Consider the following 22441-nt stretch of genomic DNA (forward strand, 5'->3'; position numbering starts at 1 on the left):
CTGGCGAAGTACCACGAGCCTGCCCTGACTTGCAGGAGTGGGCGGGGCAGAGAGTTCGGCTTTCTGCCTATAATGCCTGACGCTCGAGGTGCTGGTGTACCAGGGCCTGCACAGTCCCGGTGCCGAGCGGGAGCCCAGCGGAGGCGGAGAGATGGCGTCTCAGCCTCCCCCTCCCCCGAAACCCTGGGAGACCCGCCGAATTCCAGGAGCTGGGCCGGGACCGGGACCCGGCCCCACTTTCCAGTGAGTGTGGGACTCTTTCGGGATCGAGCTTGGTGGGCCGGAGCGAGGACTGGGCTGGCGGCAGTTGAGGCCGTTATTAGGGGGAGATACCTCCCCACCGCCTTCTCCCGGCCTCCTACTTTGGGAGGGTGGAGGGGTAGAGTTAGGACCGGGGCGCTTCCGGAGAGGGTTTCGAGGTCTGACAGCTGTTTCCTATCCGACAGCAACCTTTTTCCTAGAGCTCTTCGGCGTCTCGCTGGGTGCCACAGCTTGTAAGAAAAGGGGGCGGCTTCCTGCCTTTTTGTTTTTGCAGGACGGGGGCAATACCGCTTGACCCCCTTTAAAGCGTCAGATTTTGGTACCGTAGCAGTTGAGAGCGGCGTTTGCGCAGCCCCCGCAACGATAGAGAGCAAAAGTCATTAGTGAAAAGCTATTTACAACCTCAGGAGAAGTTGGTGAAAGCCCAAAAGGTCACTTTTACGCAACTGGAATCCAACTTGGCGTTGTTTTCCAGCATAACTCAGCTAATGTTTCGAACTGAGATTTGGAGACAGAACTTTAAAGCAGGAATTCTAAATCTGTGGATGGTCTGGGAGTGGCCTTTCTGTACAGAAAGGTATTTTTCTAGGGCCTATAGGTTTTTGTTTTGTTTTGTTTTTAGTTAACACCAAATCGGTCTGCAACTTTTAAAAAGTTGAAACATACAGAATTAGAAGTTTCACGATCGTATTTTTGTTTCTGCTGGGTAAATGGACATCTTAATTCGAGTGGCGTGATTCCTGTATACTCTTGTAGGTTGTCCTAACTCATACAAATCCCTAATGTATTGAAATGTGTTTATTCTGAAATCTTGTAATCTTTTATTTACACGCTAAAGTGCTTGAATACAATATCTAATGATAGATGCATAACAAGTAATAGCTTTAATTATTTCTGTTAAGTAAGGTCAACACTTTTGCCATATTTTTAATGAGTGATTCTTTTTTCTCATTTAGACTGCTTGTTGGAAGATAAAGTTTTCATTTTTGCATGTTAAGGTTCTGTTGATATAAAATTAACGATTTCCCCTTTTTCTTTAATATGAAATGTTTTAAAAAACACAAAGACTGGTCAGGTGTAAGGTAATGCTTGTGTATTCACCACCCAGCCTTGAGAAGTGTTAATATTTGCCAGATTTTTAAAAATTTTTTTAGTTGTAGATGGACACAATACCTTTATTTTATTTGTTTATTTTATGTGGTGCTTCACGCAACCACAACCCCAGCCCTACCAGATTTTTTAAAAATAAAAGATAAACTATGCCATTCTTCTTTTCAATAGTAACTATTGTCTCTATTTTGTGTTTAGTGTATCGAAAAATGTTTTTAAACTTTAGTACTTAGGTTCATTTTATTTCATATATATGTGTACATATTATCATCTAAAGCTTAAAAACATATAAGCAGTAATATTTTTTTAAATGAAAATATTTTTTCATTTTATTTTTTCTGTTGTCTTTGTTTATCAGTTTGTGAGAGTACATCATTGTGTTTTGCTAATCTTTCAGTCTGTGGCTTGTCTTTATATTTGTGCTTACTTTTGTACAGATTTTTAATTTTAATATAGCCCAAATTGTCATATTGTTTGTGTTTTTGTCATAGATAAACCACTTCTACCTAGATTAGGAAACTTTTCTCTATATTTTCTTTGAAACGTTCTGATTTTCACATTCTGATCTTTAATCCACCTAGAACTGGCTTTGATGTACAGAAATCAGTGTAAAGTACGAAATCTGTTTTGTTTTGTTTTTTTCCTATGTGCATAACTAATCACCCCAGCATTATTTACTGGATATATTCCATCTTAGTTTATAATGCCATCTGTCTCATACCAGGTTTTCTAAACTGTGTAGTTCTTTGGGGGAAACTATCTTACTTGTTCTAGTGATCTATTTGTTCTTTTGCTAGCACTACACTGTCCTAATTAGAGCTTCATACATGCACATATGCACCAGGCTCCTGGTCTTAAGTCATTCTCCTTCCTCAGACTCCCAAGTAGCTGGGACTACCTGTGTGCCCGGCTGCAACTAACTAGTTTTGATATGTATTTATGTCAAGAGGCTCCACACATTGCTGTTCTTCAAAATTGCCTTAATTACACTTAATCTTCATGAAAAGACTTACTGGAAGTTTTCTTGAATTTATACATCAAATAAGTCTCTCCTTTATTGTGTGTGTAAGGTACAGTTGGTGAGAATTTTGTTCTTTTTTTTTTTTTTTTTGCCTTTATTAATGTCATAAAGATCTCCATGATGCCCTTTCTCTTATATTTTATTCCTAGATTTTATATGTGTGTATATATGTTGCTGTTGTAATGTGATCTTTTCTTTTATACTTTCCATTTGGTTATTAACTGGTGTGTCAGAGTACTAAATTTTTTTTCTTTTTTTGGTATTGGGGATTGAACCCAGGGGCACTTTACACTAAGCTACATCCTCAGCCCTTTTTATTTTTATTTATTTTATCTTATAAATATATAGACAGGGTCTTGCTAAGTTGCTGAGGCTGGCCTTGAACTTGCAATACTCCTGCCTCAACCTCTCAAGTCACAGGGATTATAGGCATGCATCACCAAGCCCAGCTTGATATTTTTTCAGTATAAATATGAATAATGTCAAACTCTTTAATTCGTTTTAATGGTTTGGTTGAAATTGTCTCATTCCGTATAAATGATTCTGTTATTTACAGCTAAACCAAGAGTTAGCCAGCATTGTTGTATTGGTACTGACTTCCATTGGAATGGTTACATTTTGTTTTTGATAGATCCCTGTCTAAATTCTCACTACCTTACTCAGATTTTTTTAAATATTTTTTTTGTAGTTTGTACACAATAACTTATTTATTTTTATGTGGTGCTGAGGATCGAACCCAGGGCCTTGCACATGCGAGGCAAGCGCTCTACCGCTGAGCCATAACTCCAGTCCCACTCAGATTTTTATTATGAAGAGTATTAAATTTTATGAATGCTTTTCTGTATCGGTTAAGATTATATGCATTTTTTAAATATAAAAATATTGCTTACTGTACTTACTTTCTAAAACTGAATTATCTTGCATTTTTGGATGAATTCTGATTAGTTGTTGTTTTATATGCAATCCTGAATTCTGTTATTTTAAGACTTTTGTATATATGTTTGTAGGTGAAATTGAAATATTGTTTCTTTGTACTACTCTAGTTTCATTTCAGAATTTTACAGCCTGAGAAATGTATTCCTAATTTGTCTTTTTTTTAATAGATAGATTATCTTCCCCTTTGTAGCTTTTAAGATTTCATATGCTAACTCTGACATTATTATGCTGTATTGGGTAATAATATATAGACATATTTTTTCCTCCTCTACAGTGTTTAATCTTATTCATGTTTTTCTTTAATTCAGGAAAATTCTCATAAGTTATATCTTTAAATATTGTTTAGGCACAGTTTTTCCCCCATTTATTCTCCCATTAGACACTTATATCAGAAATAGTTTCTGCTAAAAGTAACAATATCTTACTGTGCTTTGAACAATTAAAGACATTTACTGTTTGGTTAGCAAGAAGCCTAGAGATCTGCTGTCTCAACATTGTCACCAAGGGAACTGAACTTTTCCTGGCTTCCTTCTTTTCTGTCTGCTTTTTCTTGCTCCTTTAAAAAGAACCCAACTCCCCCACCCCACCCCCGGCAGCTTTCAAGATTTTTCTGTTTTGGGTTTTCAATTATACTTTATTGGGTTTCGGTATGGTTTTTCTTTGTATTATTCTGAGTGGTATTCATAGGGACGCTTAAATCTGACTTTGATATTTTTCATTAATTTGAGAGAAGTTTCACCCATTGTCCCTTCAAATATTGCTTCTGTCTATTCTCTCTTTACTCCTTTAAATCAAATTACATATATATACACCCTGTATTTCTTTATATACCTTGTAGGCTATTAAGCTAGTCACTGAGTTCATGTTTCAGAGGGGTTTTTTGTTTGAGTTAGGTTTGGTTTTGGGGAGTGTTGTGTGTGTGTATGTATATATGGTGTTTAGTTTTAGATCCATTTGATCTGGCTTTATGGTTTCTATTCTCTGCTGAAAAATCCCAATATTGTCAGTTTTTTTATTAAACAGTTGTTTAAAGTCTCTAATAACTCCATTTTCTAGATCTCCTATAGAGCTCTTTGTATTATCTGATAATTCTCTTCTAAAAAAAAAAAAAACATGATTTTATCATAATGTAGGCCCAATTATTTTTTAATGGGAGATGGACATCACATATAGATGGTTTTAAGTTATTGGAGGACTAGTAATAGTATCTTCCTTCAGAGATTTTTATTTTTGACCAGAATGGCTAGTCACTAGCAATCTAGAATTAATTTAATCCAATTAGGATTGAGCTGATTTGAAACTGGTTTTCTTACCAAGGCTAGTTTATTTTCTGTTAGCCTTTTCACCCTTACTCCAACCATATAGCCCTTTAAGGTCCCAGTCTGAAGTGTGAGAGTACTGTAGCTCTCCTCTTTTAGAGTTCTAAACTCTAGTTTATCCTCTTAACCCAGGGATTCTATCTAACACTGCCCAGTTTCTCATCCTATCAGCCATCTTCCTGAATTAGCCTTGGTCCCTGGAGAAACATCTCAAAATGTTGTTCTTTCTGGGTCTTTTCTTGTGGATCTTGACTCTAAAACTCCTCACTGCCTGTTCACTAACACTTTAAACACACATTTTTCTTTTTCCTAGCTTTTCTACTTTTTTTCAGTTGTAGGGTTAGTCTAATTACCTAGACTACCATTACTTCAAGTGAAATTCCCAAATTCTATAATTCTACTCTACTCCTTACAACTTTGTTTTTATAGCAACTAAACTTTTTTCTTGTTTCATAGTTGCAAGATAGCTGCTGTTGCTGTGGATATCATGTCTTAGATTTTTTTTCATTATTAAGATGCTTTTAATTCATATGAGTTTTTTCACAGATGATATTGCTTGCAGTGTTTATCTCTGTGATATTTTTAAACATATCTAGAATCTTTGCCGAACTGTTAGTTTTTCCTTGAATGAATTTTTATTCTTGTTGATTTTTGTTGGCCTGATTTCTTGATTTTTTTAATCTCTTCATGTCTGTAGCATTTTTGATAAGCTCATTTTGAGTAGAATTTTAGAGTTCTGTTTTTTCTCTTTCTTCACATTTCCCTCTCTTGTCTAAATTTCTTGTTCCATCTACCTGTTCCATTAGCACCCACCCCCATAAAAATCTCAGGTTTGAAAACAGTGGATTAGATTAAGAGTTAATAGTAGTTAACATGTTTCATATTCTCACTTGAGGATGTATCAGAGTCACTTTTTCTTAGGTCCATAACTTTCTAAAAATTTTAAACTGTTCGCAGCAAATATTATGACCTCTTTTTAGAAATGAAGGTGACATGTCTTATCTCCCAAGCCTCAGACAGTAAACTAGTTCCATTTGAGTGGAGTGTTTTTCTTTTTTTATTATTTCCTAATAACTGGAATTCTGTCACTGATTCCAGACCCAGAACTGAGTAGGCCTGTTGCTTTATCCTTCTTTCCTATATGCATTTCTGTTGAGTTTCTGTTTCATAGACACATTTATCTTGTATTAAATCTAGATATGTCTGTTTTTCTATTTTCTTTATTATGGCTTCTAGTTTGGAGCAAAATTGTTAATTAAAGTCTGAATATACTGTTTGGCGTCCACTGATCTTTTTTAAGTTTTGCTCCATTTTTTAAATGTTGGATTCAGTAAAAGAAAAAAAAAAGTTAAGAGTTCTATTAGTTTGTTTACAATATCATTCAAGGCTGTTAATACATTAGCCTGGACTAGAAAATTACCATTTTGGAGTTACACATATAATTTTTACTTAGGCAAAAATCATGAGTGGATGCTAAACCATCAGATGAACAATTGTTGGGGAATAGGATATTTGTGTGGAACCAAAGTGTCATCCCATAGATTATATACTAATTAGAAAAGGAAAAATGTATTTTCATGGGAAAAGGTGATAGTTATCACCTTAAGCAGACAATCAAACTTAGTCTCACAAATAAGGAGGCAATCTGGCATTATGTGCCTCCTAATATGGTATAATATGAAGTAAACATCACCCATGAATTATTCTTGCCAAAAATTTTGAACTTGGTTGTAATCAAACCCTTGGGTACAACCTTAGTCTAATAGAAATTATAGAGGGTAGAGGTACATGTTAACATTTTTGAGGAAACACAAATCTAGAATGGTAGGACATTCTAGGAAAAAAACTGGGTAGACTTCAAAAAAGTTAGGGACTTTCTAAAAAAAAAATTCTAGTTTACAAGAGAATGAGAAGACAAAACCAAATACAGTGTATAAACTTTAACTGAATTTTTGTTCATAAAAATAGTAAGAGACATTTCAATTCTTGCAGTTCGATAATAAAATAATAAGGCAAAAATAAAAAGGATAATTTAGGCCAGGTGCACTGGCAGTTACCTGCAGCTTGGGAGGCTGAGGCAAGAGGATCTCAAGGCCAAAGCCAGCCTCAGCAATTTAGCAGACCCTAAACAACTTAGTGTGACCCTGTCTCAAAATAAAAAGGGCTGGAGGTGTACTCAAGTGGGTAATCACCCCTAGGTTCATTCCTCAGTACCAAATATAAAAAATAAAAAGGTTAATTTAAAATTGGGGGAAAAAATTGGGCAAAGTGTCTGATTAGATACTATTAGATATTATTTTTCCAAGTAAGATTTTTAAATGGCCAGTAAACAGCTGAGCACAGTGGTGTATGCCTGTAATCCCAACTGCTTGGGAGGTTAAGATGGGAGGATCTTGAGTTTGAGGCTAGCCTTGGTAACATGGTGAGACTCCTTCTTGATAAATAAAAAATAAAATAGTCAGTAAACCCTGAAAAGGTGCTCAGCACCATTAGCTATCACAGTGAGATACCATTTCTCACCCACTAGAATGGCAGTAATAATAAAAATAATAATAATAAAAAGTTTTGGCAAGGATAGAAAAGTTGGAACCATCATACACTGTAAACAGTACAGTTTCTTGGGAACATAATCTGGCAGATCTTCCAAAGAGTAAACACAGTGTTTACTCTAAGACCCAGAAATTTACTCCCAAGTATATGTACCCAAGTGGTATGAGAACATGTGTCCATACAAATCTCATATATAAATGAACAGAGTGTCATTATTCATGACAGTACAAATGTCCATCAACTCATGGATAATTATAATTTGGAAATAAAGAATAATGAGGTACAGATTGAATATCCCAAATCTATAGTTGAAAATAATGCAAAATCCAACTTTTTGAGTGCCGACATGATGCCACAAGTAGAAAATTCCACACTTCCTCATATGATTGGTCACAGGCAAAATGCAGGTGCATTTGAAAAGTGTATAAAGTGCATATGAAACATAAGTGAATTTCATGTTCAGACCTTAATCCCATTCCCAAGAAATCTCATTACATGTAGCAAATATTCCAAACTCCTCTGGTAAGGGACACTCAACTTGAAACTGATATAGGCTTTAATGTGATTGAAGCTTGGGAACATGATAAGTGAAAAAAGCCATTCACAAAATACTACATGATACGTGAGTCCATTTACCATAGATCCTCATTATTTGTAGATCCCATATTTGCAACTTGTCCTAATCAGTGAAATTTATTTGTAAAGCCCACATTAATACTCTCAACACTCTGACAATCATTTGTCAACATGCTTAGAGCAGAAAAAGACCTGAGTTATCATTCAAATGAAGTGAAACAAAGCATCTTTCCAGTTCTTATTTCAACCCTCATGGTGTAAACAGGTGTCCATTTCACAGTCTGCTTAGTATGGGTTTTTCTTATTTTTTATGGTGATTTCACTGTTTAAAGTGCCCCAGAAGCATAGTGCTGTCTAGTGTTCAAAACACAAGAATACTGTGATATGCTAATGAAGAAATTACATGTGTTAAGAAAGCTTCATTCAGGCATGAGTTTACAGGTATTGGTTATGAGTTCTTAATGAGTTGACAATATATATTAAGATGCCTTTAAACAGAAGTACACTTAAAACAAGTATATGTTTTGATTGGTTGATAAAAATGTGACCTGAAATTTTCTGTAACCCCAAACTTTTGTTTCTCCTATAAGTAGTGATTTGGTATTGAATAATTCTGAAAAACTTTATAGGATGTCAGTACCTTAAATAACAAGAATCAACTATTGTGAAATATGATATATCAAGAAATTTGTAATGTTTTGAACAACCAACAATAAAAAATTTAAAAAAAAAAAGAATCAACTATGTATGAAATAACCAGAATAGACAAGTTAATATAGACAGACAGTAGATTAGTCATTACCAAAGATAGGAGATGGGATAGGAAATGGGGAATGAGTGCTGATGAACACAGAATTTCTTTTTAATGTAATGAAAATGTTCCAGAAGTAAATATGATAGTATATTCACAAAGGTGTGCAACTAAAAACCATTGGACTTTATGCTTTAGAATTTTATGATAAGTGAATTTAATCTCAAAGCTCTTTATTATAAATAAAGACATTTGGAAGAAATGGATAAATTTTTACTGTAATTGGATAATAGATGATATAAAATTATTGTTAATGTGTGTGATATAAAACTATGGTTAATTTTCAATGACAGGATGGTAATAGTATGATTTTTGTATAAAATGTCTTTCTTTATTAGGAAATGTTTGTTGAGGTATTGGGAAATGTATCAAGTCTCGAATTTCAAATGATTCCAGAATTTGTTTAAGACAAGAATGAGAGAGAAGTAAATATGGCAAAATCATAGAAACTACATAGAAAATGTGTGTATGTATTCTTTAAAATTTTTAAATAAGAAGTTGAGTGGAGAAGACTTTGAACACTCAGCATTGAAAACATATCATTTGTTCTTGTAAGTCATAGACCTGCTTAGTGTTATTGTACTGGTTATAAGAGAAAACAAGAATGTACCATGAATACTAAATGCACTTATTATGCTATAAAAAGAACATTAAAGCCAGGAAAAAGCAAGAGAAAAAGCTTTTTCTTTTTCCTTATTGAATGTTTAAATTTAATTTCCTATTATTTTTAAATAAGATTTATTGAAAATTATGAAACAGTACAAGACTGTGAGAAAAAAATCTATATCAATAGTCTATGTGATATGTGCATTAAGTATTACTAATGAGAAAACCACCATAATTTTTGTCAGTGTCTATTATATCCTAATCAGATAATAAACAATATTTAGAATGAAACACATTTGGAGGAAGAGAACATCATCCAGAACCTAAAATTATTGCTATAATTCCTCACATACATCTGACAGACAAGCAAAATAGAGCCTCACACACAAAGACATTAGATTACATAAATGGAAAGAAAACAGATTCATAATGATTCTAAATAATGGGATTACTATACAGACTTTAAAGTAAATATGTTTAATATATTAAAGACAATGAAAAGAAAGGATCTTAGGAGAGAATTAGAAGTTATTAAACAGAAAAGGATATTCTAGAACAAAAAATATAAACAAAATTAAAATTCAAAATTAAACTTACTGGGTTTGACAACAGATTAGATACTACTATAGAGAAAATTAGTAACATCGAACACTGCTGCTTCATATGTGTTCTGTGCTACAGAGAGTCTGTGGACTTGCTGCTGTTTCCCAAAGGACATACTAGCAGTTCACAATAAGATATGAAACTTGTTTCAGAATGTAGCTTTAATATTAAGCCCTCTATTTAGTTCAACTAGCATTTTCTTAATAGCAAAACTATCTGTGAAAAAAGGATTTGTTGATTTACATTTTGTTGTAAACTCTTTATCTTATTGAAGATTGACCCTGGAAGTAACAATGGACTAGAGTATAGTTGGAAAGAGAATATCTAGAATGAAGCACAAAGAGACAGAAGAATGGAAACATAGAAAGGAAGGAGAGAGATTTGGGGTGTTAGTGAAGGTATAATTTAGAAAAAAATAAAAGTATTTTTATAACTATTAAAGCAGTTTTTCTCACAGTATATGGATTGCCAGTCATTACTTTTATGAAACACACCAAAAAATAGCACTGTTAAATTATTTAAACAATCTTATTTTCCATATTTTTCTCATTATAGATTCACACAACTGGTTCACAAACTTAAAACTGGTCTACAGACTATAGTTCAAATGGCGTGGTACTAAAAGAATTGAATTCATGATTTAAATCTTTCCCACAAAGAAAATTGTAAATCTAGAAGACTTCACTGATGAAGTTTACAAACTTTTCTGCAATATTAAAAAAGGAAATATTTAACTCCCCAACTTTTTTATTTTTTTAAATATTTATTTTTTAGTTGTAGGTGGACACAATATCTTTATTTCATTTTTTTAATTTGGTGCTGAGGTTTGAACCCAGTGCCTCTCATGTGCTAGGCAAGCACTCTACCACTGAGCCACACACCAGCACTCAACTCTTTTTTTTTTTTAAGAAGCCAGTATAACCCTAATACCCAAATTGTACAAAAATATTACAACAAAAGAAAATTATAGGATATTGGACTTCAAGCCAAAATTAATCAGAACAGACAAAAAAGTTTATACTGAGAAAGGGAACAATTCAACAAGAAGATATAACAGTAGTTTTAGGTCCCAAACGTTGGTGGACCTAATCACATAAAAAAGACACTACTTGAATTAAAGACCCAGATAGACCCCAGGGCAGTAATACTGTGTAATTTCAACACACCTTTCACCAATAAATAGATCATGCATACATATTATTCAATACAGAGTTAGGTATTAAGACCTAAAAATTACTATGAATCAAATTGACTTAATAGACATCTATAGAATATTTCATCTAACAACAGCTGAATACACTTTCTTCTCAGCTGCTTGTGGAACTTTCTCCAAAATAGATCATATTTTAGGCCACAAAGCAAGTTTTAGAAAATATTTTAAAAATGTTATAATCCCTTGCATCTTATCTGATCATAATGCAATGAAATTAGAAATAAATACCAGGAAAAAACGTGCAGAAATCTTGAAAACATAGAGATTGAACAGTATCCTTTTGGATAAATGATGAATGGGTGATAGAAGAAATCAGGGAAGAGATTATAAATTCTTCACATCAAAGAAGAATAGTGGTAAAACATACCAGAATCCCTGGCACTCATGAAGGCACTTCTTTTTTTTTTTTTTTTAATTTTTTATTGTTGGTTGTTCAAAACATTACAAATTTCTTGACATATCATATTCCACACTTTGATTCAAGTGGGTTATGAACTCCCACCTTCACCCCATACACAGATTGCAGAATCACATCAGTTACACATCCATTGATTTACATATTGCCCTACTAGTGTCTGTTGTGCTCCGCTGCCTTTCCCATCCTCCACCATCCCCCCTCCCCACCTCTCCCCTCCCCTCCCCTCCTCTCTCTCTACCCCCTCCACTGTATAACCCTGAGGGTCTCCTTCCATTTCCATGCAATTTCCCTTCTCTCTCCCTTTCCCTCCCACCTCTCATCCCTGTTAAATGTTAATCTTCTTCTCATGCTCTTCGTCCCTACTCTGTTCTTAGTTACTCTCCTTATATCAAAGAAGACATTTGGCATTTGTTTTTTAGGGATTGGCTAGCTTCACTTAGCATAATCTGCTCTAAAGCCATCCATTTCCCTGCAAATTCTATGATTTTGTCATTTTTTAATGCAGAGTAATACTCCATTGTGTATAAATGCCACATTTTTTTTATCCATTCGTCTATTGAAGGGCATCTAGGTTGGTTCCACAGTCTTGCTATTGTGAATTGTGCTGCTATGAACATCGATGTAGCAGTGTCCCTGTAGCATGCTCTTTTTAGGTCTTTAGGGAATAGACCAAGAAGGGGAATAGCTGGGTCAAATGGTGGCTCCATTCCCAGCTTTCCAAGAAATCTCCATACTGCTTTCCAAATTGGCTGCACCAATCTGCAGTCCCACCAGCAATGTACAAGTGTACCCTTTTCCTCACATCCTCGCCAGCACTTGTTGTTGTTTGACTTCATAATGGCTGCCAATCTTACTGGAGTGAGATGGTATCTTAGGGTGGTTTTGATTTGCATTTCTCTGACAGCTAGAGATGGTGAGCATTTTTTCATGTACTTGTTGATTGACTGTATGTCCTCCTCTGAGAAGTGTCTGTTCAGGTCCTTGGCCCATTTGTTGATTGGGTTGTTTGTTCTCTTATTGTCTAATTTTTTGAGTTCTTTGTATACTCTGGATATTAGGGCTCTGTCTGAAGTGTGAGGAGTAAAGATTTGTTCCCAGGGTGTAGGCTCCCTATTTACCTCTCTTATTGTTTCTTTTGCTGAGAAAAAACTTTTTAGTTTGAGTAAGTCCCATTTGTTGATTCTAGTTATTAACTTTTGTGCTATGGGTGTCCTATTGAGGAATTTGGAGCCCGACCCCACCGAATGTAGATCGTAGCCAACTTTTTCTTCTATCAGACGGCGTGTCTCTGATTTGATATCAAGCTCCTTGATCCATTTTGAATTCACTTTTGTGCATGGCGAGAGAAAGGGATTCAGTTTCATTTTGTTGCATATGGATTTCCAGTTTTCCCAGCACCATTTGTTGAAGATGCTATCCTTCCTCCATTGCATGCTTTTAGCCCCTTTATCAAATATAAGATAGTTGTAGTTTTGTGGATTGGTTTCTGTGTCCTCTATTCTGTACCATTGGTCCACCCGCCTGTTTTGATACCAGTACCATGCTGTTTTTGTTACTATTGCTCTGTAGTATAGTTTGAAGTCTGGTATTGCTATACCGCCTGATTCACACTTCCTGCTTAGCATTGTTTTTGCTATTCTGGGTCTTTTATTTTTCCATATGAATTTCATGATTGCTTTCTCTATTTCTACAAGAAATGCCGTTGGGATTTTGATTGGCATTACATTAAACCTATAGAGAACTTTTGGTAATATCGCCATTTTGATGATGTTAGTTCTGCCTATCCATGAACAGGGTATATTTTTCCATCTTCTAAGATCTTCTTCTATTTCTCTCTTTAGGGTTCTGTAGTTTTCATTGTATAAGTCTTTCACCTCTTTTGTTAGGTTGATTCCCAAGTATTTTATTTTTTTTTGAAGATATTGTGAATGGAGTGGTTGTCCTCATTTCCATTTCAGAGGATTTGTTGCTGATATACAGGAATGCCTTTGATTTATGCGTGTTGATTTTATATCCTGCCACTTTGCTGAATTCATTTATTAGCTCTAATAGTTTCTTTGTAGAGCCTTTTGGGTCTGCTAGGTATAGAATCATATCATCTGCAAATAGTGATAATTTAAGTTCTTCTTTTCCTATTTTTATGCCTTTAATTTCTTTCGTCTGTCTAATTGCTCTGGCCAGTGTTTCGAGAACTATGTTGAACAGAAGTGGAGAGAGAGGGCATCCCTGTCTTGTTCCAGATTTTAGAGGGAATGCCTTCAGTTTTTCTCCATTCAGAATGATGCTAGCCTGAGGCTTAGCATAGATTGCTTTTACAATATTGAGGTATGTTCCTGTTATCCCTAGTTTTTCTAGAGTTTTGAACATAAAGGGATGCTGTACTTTGTCGAATGCTTTTTCCGAATCTATCGAGATGATCATATGGTTCTTATTTTTAAGTCTATTGATGTGGTGAATAACATTTATTGATTTCCGTATATTGAACCAGCCTTGCATCCCAGGGATGAATCCTACTTGATCATGGTGCACAATTTTTTTGATATGTTTTTGTATCCGATTCGCCAGAATTTTATTGAGGATTTTTGCATCTAGGTTCATTAGAGATATTGGTCTGTAGTTTTCTTTCTTTGAAGTGTCTTTGTCTGGTTTAGGTATCAGGGTGATGTTGGCCTCATAGAATGAATTTGGAAGTTCTCCCTCTTTTTCTATTTCCTGAAGTAGCTTGAAAAGTATTGGTATTAGTTCTTCTTTAAAGGTTTTGTAAAATTCTGCTGTATACCCATCCGGTCCTGGGCTTTTCTTAGTTGGTAGTCTTTTTATGGTTTCTTCTATTTCCTCAATTGATATTGGTCTGTTTAGGTTGTCTATATCCTCCTGACTCAATCTGGGCAGATCATATGACTTAAGAAATTTATCGATGCCTTCACTATCTTCTAATTTATTGGAGTATAAGGATTCAAAATAGTTTTTGATTATCTTCTGTATTTCTGAAGTGTCTGTTGTGATATTGCCTTTTTCATCCCGTATGCTAGTAATTTGAGTTCTCTCTCTTCTTCTCTTCGCTAGCATGGCTAAGGGTCTGTCGATTTTGTTTATTTTTTCAAAGAACCAACTTTTAGTTTTGTCAATTTTTTCAATTGTTTCTTTTGTTTCGATTTCATTAATTTCAGCTCTGATTTTAATTATTTCTTGCCTTCTACTTCTTTTGCTGTTGTTTTGCTCTTCTTTTTCAAGGATTTTGAGATGAAGTATGAGATCATTTATTTGTTGGTTTTTTCTTTTTTTAAGGAATGAACTCCAAGCAATGAATTTTCCTCTTAGAACTGCTTTCAATGTGTCCCATAGATTCCAATATGTTGTGTCTGTGTTTTCATTTATCTCTAAGAATTTTTTAATTTCCTCCTTGATGTCTTCTATAACCCATTGATCATTCAGTAACCTATTGTTCATTCTCCAAGTGATGTATGCTTTTTCCTTCCTTCTTTTATCGTTGATTTTCAGTTTCATTCCATTATGATCAGATAAGATGCATGGTATTATCTCTACTCCTTTATATTGTCTAAGAGTTGCCCTGTGACATAATATATGATCTATTTTTGAGAAGGATCCATGTGCTGCTGAGAAAAAAGTGTAACTGCTTGATGTTGGGTGGTATACTCTATATATGTGGTATACTCTATATATGTATAATTAAGTCTAGGTTATTAATTGTGTTATTGAGTTCTATAGTTTCCTTATTCAACTTTTGTTTGGAAGATCTGTCCAGTGGCGAGAGAGGTGTGTTGAAGTCTCCCATGATTATTGTATGGTGGTCTATTAGACTCTTGAACTTGAGAAGAGTTTGTTTGACGAACATAGCTGCACCATTGTTTGGGGCATAAATATTTATGATTGTTATGTCTTGTTGGTGTATGGGTCCCTTAAGCAGTATGTAGTGTCCCTCTTTATCCCTTTTGATTAACTTTGGCTTGAAATCTATTTTATTTGATATGAGTATGGACACTCCTGCTTGTTTCCGAAGTCCATATGAGTGATGATTTTTCCCAATCTTTCACCTTCAGCCTATGTATGTCTTTTCCTATCAAATGCGTCTCCTGTAGGCAGCATATTGTTGGGTCTTGTTTTGTGATCCATTCTACTAGCCTGTGTCTCTTAATTGGTGAGTTTAAGCCATTAACATTTAGGGTTATTATTGAGATATGGGTTGTTCTTCCAGCCATATTTGTTTATTTCTGTTACTAAACATGGTTTGTTTTCCTCTTTGATTATTTCCCCCCCCCCTTTACTGTCCTACCTCCCACTGTTGGTTTTCATTGTTATTTTCCATTTCCTCTTCCTGTAATGTTTTGGCGAGGATGTTTTGAAGAGATGGTTTTCTAGCTGCGAATTCTTTAAACTTTTGTTTATCGTGGAAGGTTTTAATTTCATCTTCCATCCTGAAGCTTAATTTCGCTGGAAACACAATTCTTGGTTGGAACCCATTTTCTTTCAGTGTTTGAAATATGTTATTCCAGGATCTTCTAGCTTTCAGAGTCTGTGTTGAAAGATCAGCTGTTATCCTGATTGGCTTACCCCTAAATGTAATCTGCTTCCTTTCTCTTGTAGCTTTTAAAATTCTCTCCTTATTCTGTATGTTGGGCATCTTCATTATAATGTTTCTAGGTGTGGATCTCTTATGATTTTGCACATTCGGCGTCCTGTAGGCGTCTAGGATTTGGGATTCTGTCTCATTCTTCAAGTCTGGGAAGTTTTCTCGTATTATTTCATTGAATAGACTGCTCATTCCTTTGGTTTGGAGCTCTGTACCTTCCTGTATCCCAATGACTCTTAAGTTTGGTCTCTTAATGTTGTCCCATATTTCTTGGATGTTCTGCTCATGGTTTCTTAACAGTCTTGCTGAGCTGTCTATGTTCTTTTCCAGTTGAAATACTTTGTCTTCATTGTCTAATGTTCTATCTTCTAAGTGCTCTACTCTGCTGGTAGTATTCTCCATTGAGTTTTTAAGTTGGTTTATTGCTTCCTGCATTTCTAGGATTTCTGTTTGTTTGGTTTTTATAACCTCTATCTCCCTGTATAGTTGATCCTTTGCTTCCTGGATTTGTTTGCGTAATTCATTGTCGAAGTGATCTTTCATTGTCTGATTTTGCTGTCTAATGTCTTCCTTGATACTCCAGATCATCTGAAGCATGTATATCCTGAATTCTTTATCTGACATTCCATCTGCTGCAGCTGTTACCTCTTCTAAAGTTGCGTTGACCTGCATTGCTTGTGGTCCTTTCTTTCCTTGTCTTTTCATACTGCTTGCGTATCTTTCCTGCAGGCGCGGGCGGCGGCTCTGCTCTCTCCTTATTCCAATTGGGGTGTCGTGGCTACCACGCCGGCAGGTCACTGGGCCTGTTCTGGGCGCTGGCGGCGGCTCTGTTCTGCCCCTACTCCAATTGGGGTGACGAGTGTACCACGCCGGCAGGCCACCGGGCCTGATCCGCCGGTCGGTTGCAGGTTTGCCTACCCTGCAGGCGCGGGCGGCGGCTCTACTCTGCCCCTACTCCAAATGGGGTGACGTGTCTGTCGTACCGGCAGGCCACTGGGCCTGTCCCGCTGGTCGGTCGCAGATCTGCCCACCTTTCGGGCACGGGTGGTGGCTCTGCTCTGCCCCTACTCCAATTGGGGTGTCGTGACTACCCCGCCTGCAGGTCGCTGGGCCTGTTCCTGGCACGGGCGGCGACTCTGCTCTGCCCCTACTCCAATTAGGGTGGTGTGTGTACCACGCCAGCAGGCTCCTGGGCCTGATCTGCCGGTCTGTCGCAGGTCTGCCTACCTTGGAGGCGCGGGCGGTGGATCTGCCCTGCCCCTCCTACCACGCCTGCGGACCCCTGGGCCTGATCTGCAGGTTGGTCACAGGTCTGCTCACCCTGCGGGCACGGGTGGCAGTTCCGCTCCACCCCCACTCCAATTGGGGTCACGTGACCACCACACCGGCAGGGCCTGATCCGGGCGTGGGCGAAGGATCTGCTCTGCCCCTACTCCAGTTGGGGTGACGTGTGTACCACGCTGGCAGGCCACTGGGCCTGACCCGCCAGTCTGTCACAGGTCTGTTTACCTTGCAAGCGCGGGCGGCGGCTCTGCCCTGCCCCTCCTACCACGCCCATGTACCACTGGGTCGCGGGTCTGCCCACCTTGCGGGCGCGGGTGGCGGCTCCGCTCCGCCCCCTCTCCAATTGGGGTCACGCGGTCACCACGCTGGCGAGCCGCTGGGCCTGCTCCGGGCGCTGGCGGCGGCCCGGCTCCTCCCCTCTGGCTCGACGACAAATTGAGGAGACTCGGGTGTCTGTGCCTCACCCCCCCTACCAGGAGACCAACTGTTTCTGTCGCCGCTGGTATTGATGAAGTTCTCTCCTCCGCGGCTTTCTGATGACATCAGATCTCTGCCATGTTGGTATCCTATGCGAATGGCAGCATTTCGTTCCCCTTGCCGGGCAACCAAAGCAACGGGTGAGTCCTGACCGGCCCTCAGCAGGACCCGGACCGAGAAGCAGTTTCCGCGGGCTCCTAGCCCTGGGCCAGGGCAGTTCCGGGAGCCGGAACTCGGCCGCTCCGTGCTCGGTGTATGCTCCGATAAGAGTAGGCTCCAAGAAGCAGTCCCCGCGGGCTCAGTTCCGGGAGCCGGAACTTGGCCGCTTAGTGCTTGGTGTATGCTCTGATAGGAGCAGGGTCCAAGAAGCAGCCTCCGCAGGCTCCCCAGCCCTGGGCCAGGGCGGTTCCGGGAGCCGGAACTCGGCCGCCCCGCGCTCGGTGTTCGCTCCGATAAGAGCAGGTTCTAAGAAGCACCCAGGCACTGAACCCTAGCAATCTGTCTGCAAGCCGCAGGCGAATGGCAGCCTGAAATTACCTGTTCTATGGCTGAATGAGCTGCGGTCAGTCGAAAACAGGGATGGTGACGTCAGCTTTCGAACATGGTGGCCGCTGGCCTCCTCTGTGGTCTGACCGGTGTGGAGAACCGAGATGGACCGCTTCCTTCCCCCGTCTCGAACCCAGAATTCAGCCCTGAGTACGGTGCTTGCACGGCTGGCAGAAACTGCAGCGCTGTATCCCTGCGCCGCTATCTCCATGAAGGCACTTCTGAGAGGAAAATTTATAGCTATGAGTGTATATATGAGAAAATTAGAAATATGTCAAATAAACAACCTCATGACGAATCTCAAGGTCATTGAAAAACAAGCACAAACCAATTGCAAAACCAGTTAAAGGAAGGAAATATCAAAGGTCAGAGCCAGAATCAATGAAATAGAGGATTAAAAAAAGTATGGAAAGGAGCAGTGAAACAAAGAGTTGGTTCTTTGGAAGGATAAATAAGATTAATAAGCCCTTGGCCAAAAGAAAAAAGACCAAAATTAATAAAATTAGAAATGAAAAAGGAGAAATCACCACAGACATACAGAAATCCAGAGGATCATTAGGAACTAGTTTGAAAACTTACACTCCAGTTAATTGGAAAGCCTACAAGAAACGGATACATTTCTAGACGTGTATAACCTTGCCAAAATTGAATCAAGAGGACATTGAAAGCCTAAACAGACCAATAACTAGCAGTGAGATAGAAATAGTAATAAAGAGCTTCCAAAATACAAGAGCCCAGGACCAGATGAATTCTCAGTATAATTCTACAGATTTTAACTAAGAATTAATTCCAATTTTTCTTGAATTATTCCATGAACTAGAAAGGGATGGAATACTTCCAGTATTACCCTTATACCAAACTACATAAGGACACATAGAAGAAAACTACCGACAATATCCCTCATGAACTTAGATGCAAGAATTCTTAATAAATATTAATTAGCAAATCATATTCAACAAATAATATGATTGTACATCATGATCATGCATCATGATCATGTTGGTTTTATCCCAAGGATGCAAGAATGGTTTAACATATAAAAATCAATAAATGTAATTCACCATATAAATAGAATCACCATCATCTTAATGGCACAGAGAAAGCCTTTGACAAAATTCAATTCCCATTCATGATTTAAAAAATCAGAAACTAGGGATGAAAGTAACTTATTTCAACATCATAAAGCTAAATACAGCATACCTACATTGAATATCATACTAAATGGGAAAAAAACTGAAAGAATTTCCTTTAAAATTTGGAACAAGATAAGGATGTCCACTCTCACCACTCCTATTCAATATAGTATAAGAAATATTAGCCAGAGCAAATTAGACAAAAGAAGCAAATTTTAAGAAACAAAAATGGGAAAGGAGGAAGTCAAATTATCACTATTTGCAGATGAGTCTCTACTTAAAGGAACTAAAAAGTTCCATCAGAAGACTGCTAGAGTTAATAAATCAGCAAAGTGGCAGATTACAAAATTAACATACAAAACTCATAAGCTTCCCTAAATAATAAGGAATCTGCTGAGAAGGAAAATAATCCCATTTACAGTAGCCTCAAAAAATAAATAAAATACCCAGAAATAAAATTAACCAAGTAAGTGAAACATCTCTATAATGAAAACTATAGAACATTGAAGAAAGAAATTGAAGACAACACAAGAAGATAGAAAGACTTCCTCTGTTCATGAACAGGCAGAATTAATATTGCTAAAATGGACACATTACTAAAAACAATATACAGATTAAATGCAGTCCCCATCAAAATGCCAATGGTATTCTTCACAGAACTTGGAAAAAGTCCTAATATTTATTTGGAAGAATAAAAGAATCCTAGCCAAAGCAGTTCTCAGCCAATAAAACAATGCTGGAAGCATCACAATATCTGATTTCAAATTACACTACAGAGCTATACTAACAAAAAACTGCATGGCACTGGCATAAAAACAGACACTGGTTCAGAATAAAAGACATAGACAAATGCACATATCTACAGGCATTTGATCTTTCACAAAGGTGCCAAAGGCCTTTTAATCAAATAATACTAGGAAAACTGGTTATCCCTATGTAGAAGAATGAGACAAGATCCTTATCTCTCACCCTGCACAATAGTTAACTCAAAGTGGACCAGGGACCTCAGAATTAGGCCATAAACCATGCAGCTGCTGGAGAAAACATAGTGTCAATACTCTAACATAAGGACAGGCAATGACTTTCTCAGACCGCTAAAGCTGAGGAAATAATTTTAAGAGTTAAGAAGTGGATTGGCATAAAATTTAAAGGTTTCTGCACAGCAAAGGAAACAAGAATGTGAAGAGAGAACTTACAAAATGGGAGAAAATCCTGTTAGCTACTATTCTAAAGAATTAGTAAACTGTAGCAATACATGCGTATCCAAGTGTATAGCAACACAGTTCACAATAGCCAAGCTATGGAACGAGCCTCTGTGTCTGTCCAGGTCCAAACAAAGTCCAGCAATACAGTGTGGCCCATTTGGTTTTACTTCAGGAACATAGGGTGCCTTTTACATTTGTATAGTAATGTAATTTACCATGTTAGGAGAATAAAAGCTAAACATCACATAATCATCTTGAGAGATGCTGGGAAATCATCTCTCATTAAATCATTAAATTATTTCCCAGCATCTCTCAAGATGACTATGGTCATCCTTATACAAAATACATGTATGAAGATTTGAATTTGGGACCAACATACCTTATAAACAAACAGAGATATGAAAATTTGTGGTATATATGTGTATTAAGAATTGTAATGCAAAAAAAGAGTACATGTATAATGGCAAAAAAATAGTGTTCATTCATAGTAAAAAAAAAAACAAATAGCAATAGAAAACTACTAAATTTCTTTTTAAAAAAACTACAGCAGACATCATAATTTATGGTAACATTGAAAACTCTCCCTTTGAAGTCAGAATGAAGCAAGGATGTAAGTCAAACCTGTAAAATTGAAAGCCAGGTACAGTGGTACATGCCTAAACTCCAAGCTACTTGGGAGGCTAAAACAGGAAAATTGCAAGTTTGAGGCCAACCTGAGTAACCTAGCCAAGCCCCTGTCTCAAAATAAAATAAAGGAGCCTAGAGATGTACATGTAGCTCTGTGGTAGAGACTTGCCTGTCATGCACTAAGCCAGGCAACCCCCAGTACAAAAATAAATAGATAGATAAATAGATAGATAGGCAGACACGTGTGTGTGTGTGTGTGTGTGTGTGTGTGTGTGTGTGTATATATATATATATATATATATATATATATATATATAAAATAAAGGAAATTATAAATCTGTCATTATTCATATGTGATGTGACTTCAGATATTCTAGAAAATATAAAAGGATCCAAAACAAAGGTGCTAGATACAAGGACCATATATTTGAAAATTCATTTTTCTATCTGACAGCAACTAAATGATTTTAGAAAGATACCATTTATAACAGCATCAAAAAAGCAAATATATAGAAATGAATCTTTAAAAACTTTTACATAGTAAACAATAAAATATTATTGAGACTTAAAGTTATTTTTAAAACATTGAGAAACATCTTTAAAAGACTTCAGTAATATAGTTTTCATTATATTTGTGGTTGAAACATTTAATATTATAAAGATGTTGAATTCATCTCAGATTAACCTGTTGATTCCATATAATCTCAAACAGCATCTCAATAGGCTTTGGTGGGAGAGATGTAGAACTTGAAGCTCTGATTGTAAAATTTATATGGAAGTGCAAAGGCTCAAATGGCCAAAACAATTCTGGAGATGAACAATGTGGGAGACGTTCTTTTATTGGATATTAAAACCTATTATTAAGGGCTGGGATTATGGCTCAGTGGGAGAGCACTCGTGCGAGGACCTGAGTTTGATCCTCATCACCACATAAAAATAATAAAGATATTGTGTCCAACTACAACTAAAAAAATAAATATTTTTTAAAACCTATTATTAAACTATAATAGTTAAGATAGTATCATTTTGGTGCAAGGATGGACAAATATTTGCTTGTAACTAATCTTAAGAAATGGGTAAGAGTCTTAAGAAGGCACAGATTGAAGATAATAATGTCAGAATAACTGAACAGGAAAATAAAGTTTGGTCAGCTT

General features: G+C 36.9%; 1 protein-coding gene across 1 annotated transcript in view; it reads left to right on the forward strand.

Moving 5' to 3' along the window:
- Positions 1 to 74: 74 nt before the first annotated feature.
- Positions 75 to 22441, forward strand: part of Pex13 (peroxisomal biogenesis factor 13) — a 34073-nt gene continuing 11706 nt past the window's right edge. Inside the window, exon 1 of the mRNA XM_027934420.2 lies at positions 75 to 243. Coding sequence (XP_027790221.1) covers positions 152 to 243 — 92 coding nt within the window. The 5' untranslated portion in view covers positions 75 to 151. The remainder of the gene's footprint in view (positions 244 to 22441) is intronic.

The sequence above is a fragment of the Marmota flaviventris genome, chromosome 14 (genome assembly GCF_047511675.1).
Source record: "Marmota flaviventris isolate mMarFla1 chromosome 14, mMarFla1.hap1, whole genome shotgun sequence".
Classification (NCBI taxonomy): Eukaryota; Metazoa; Chordata; class Mammalia; order Rodentia; family Sciuridae; genus Marmota; species Marmota flaviventris.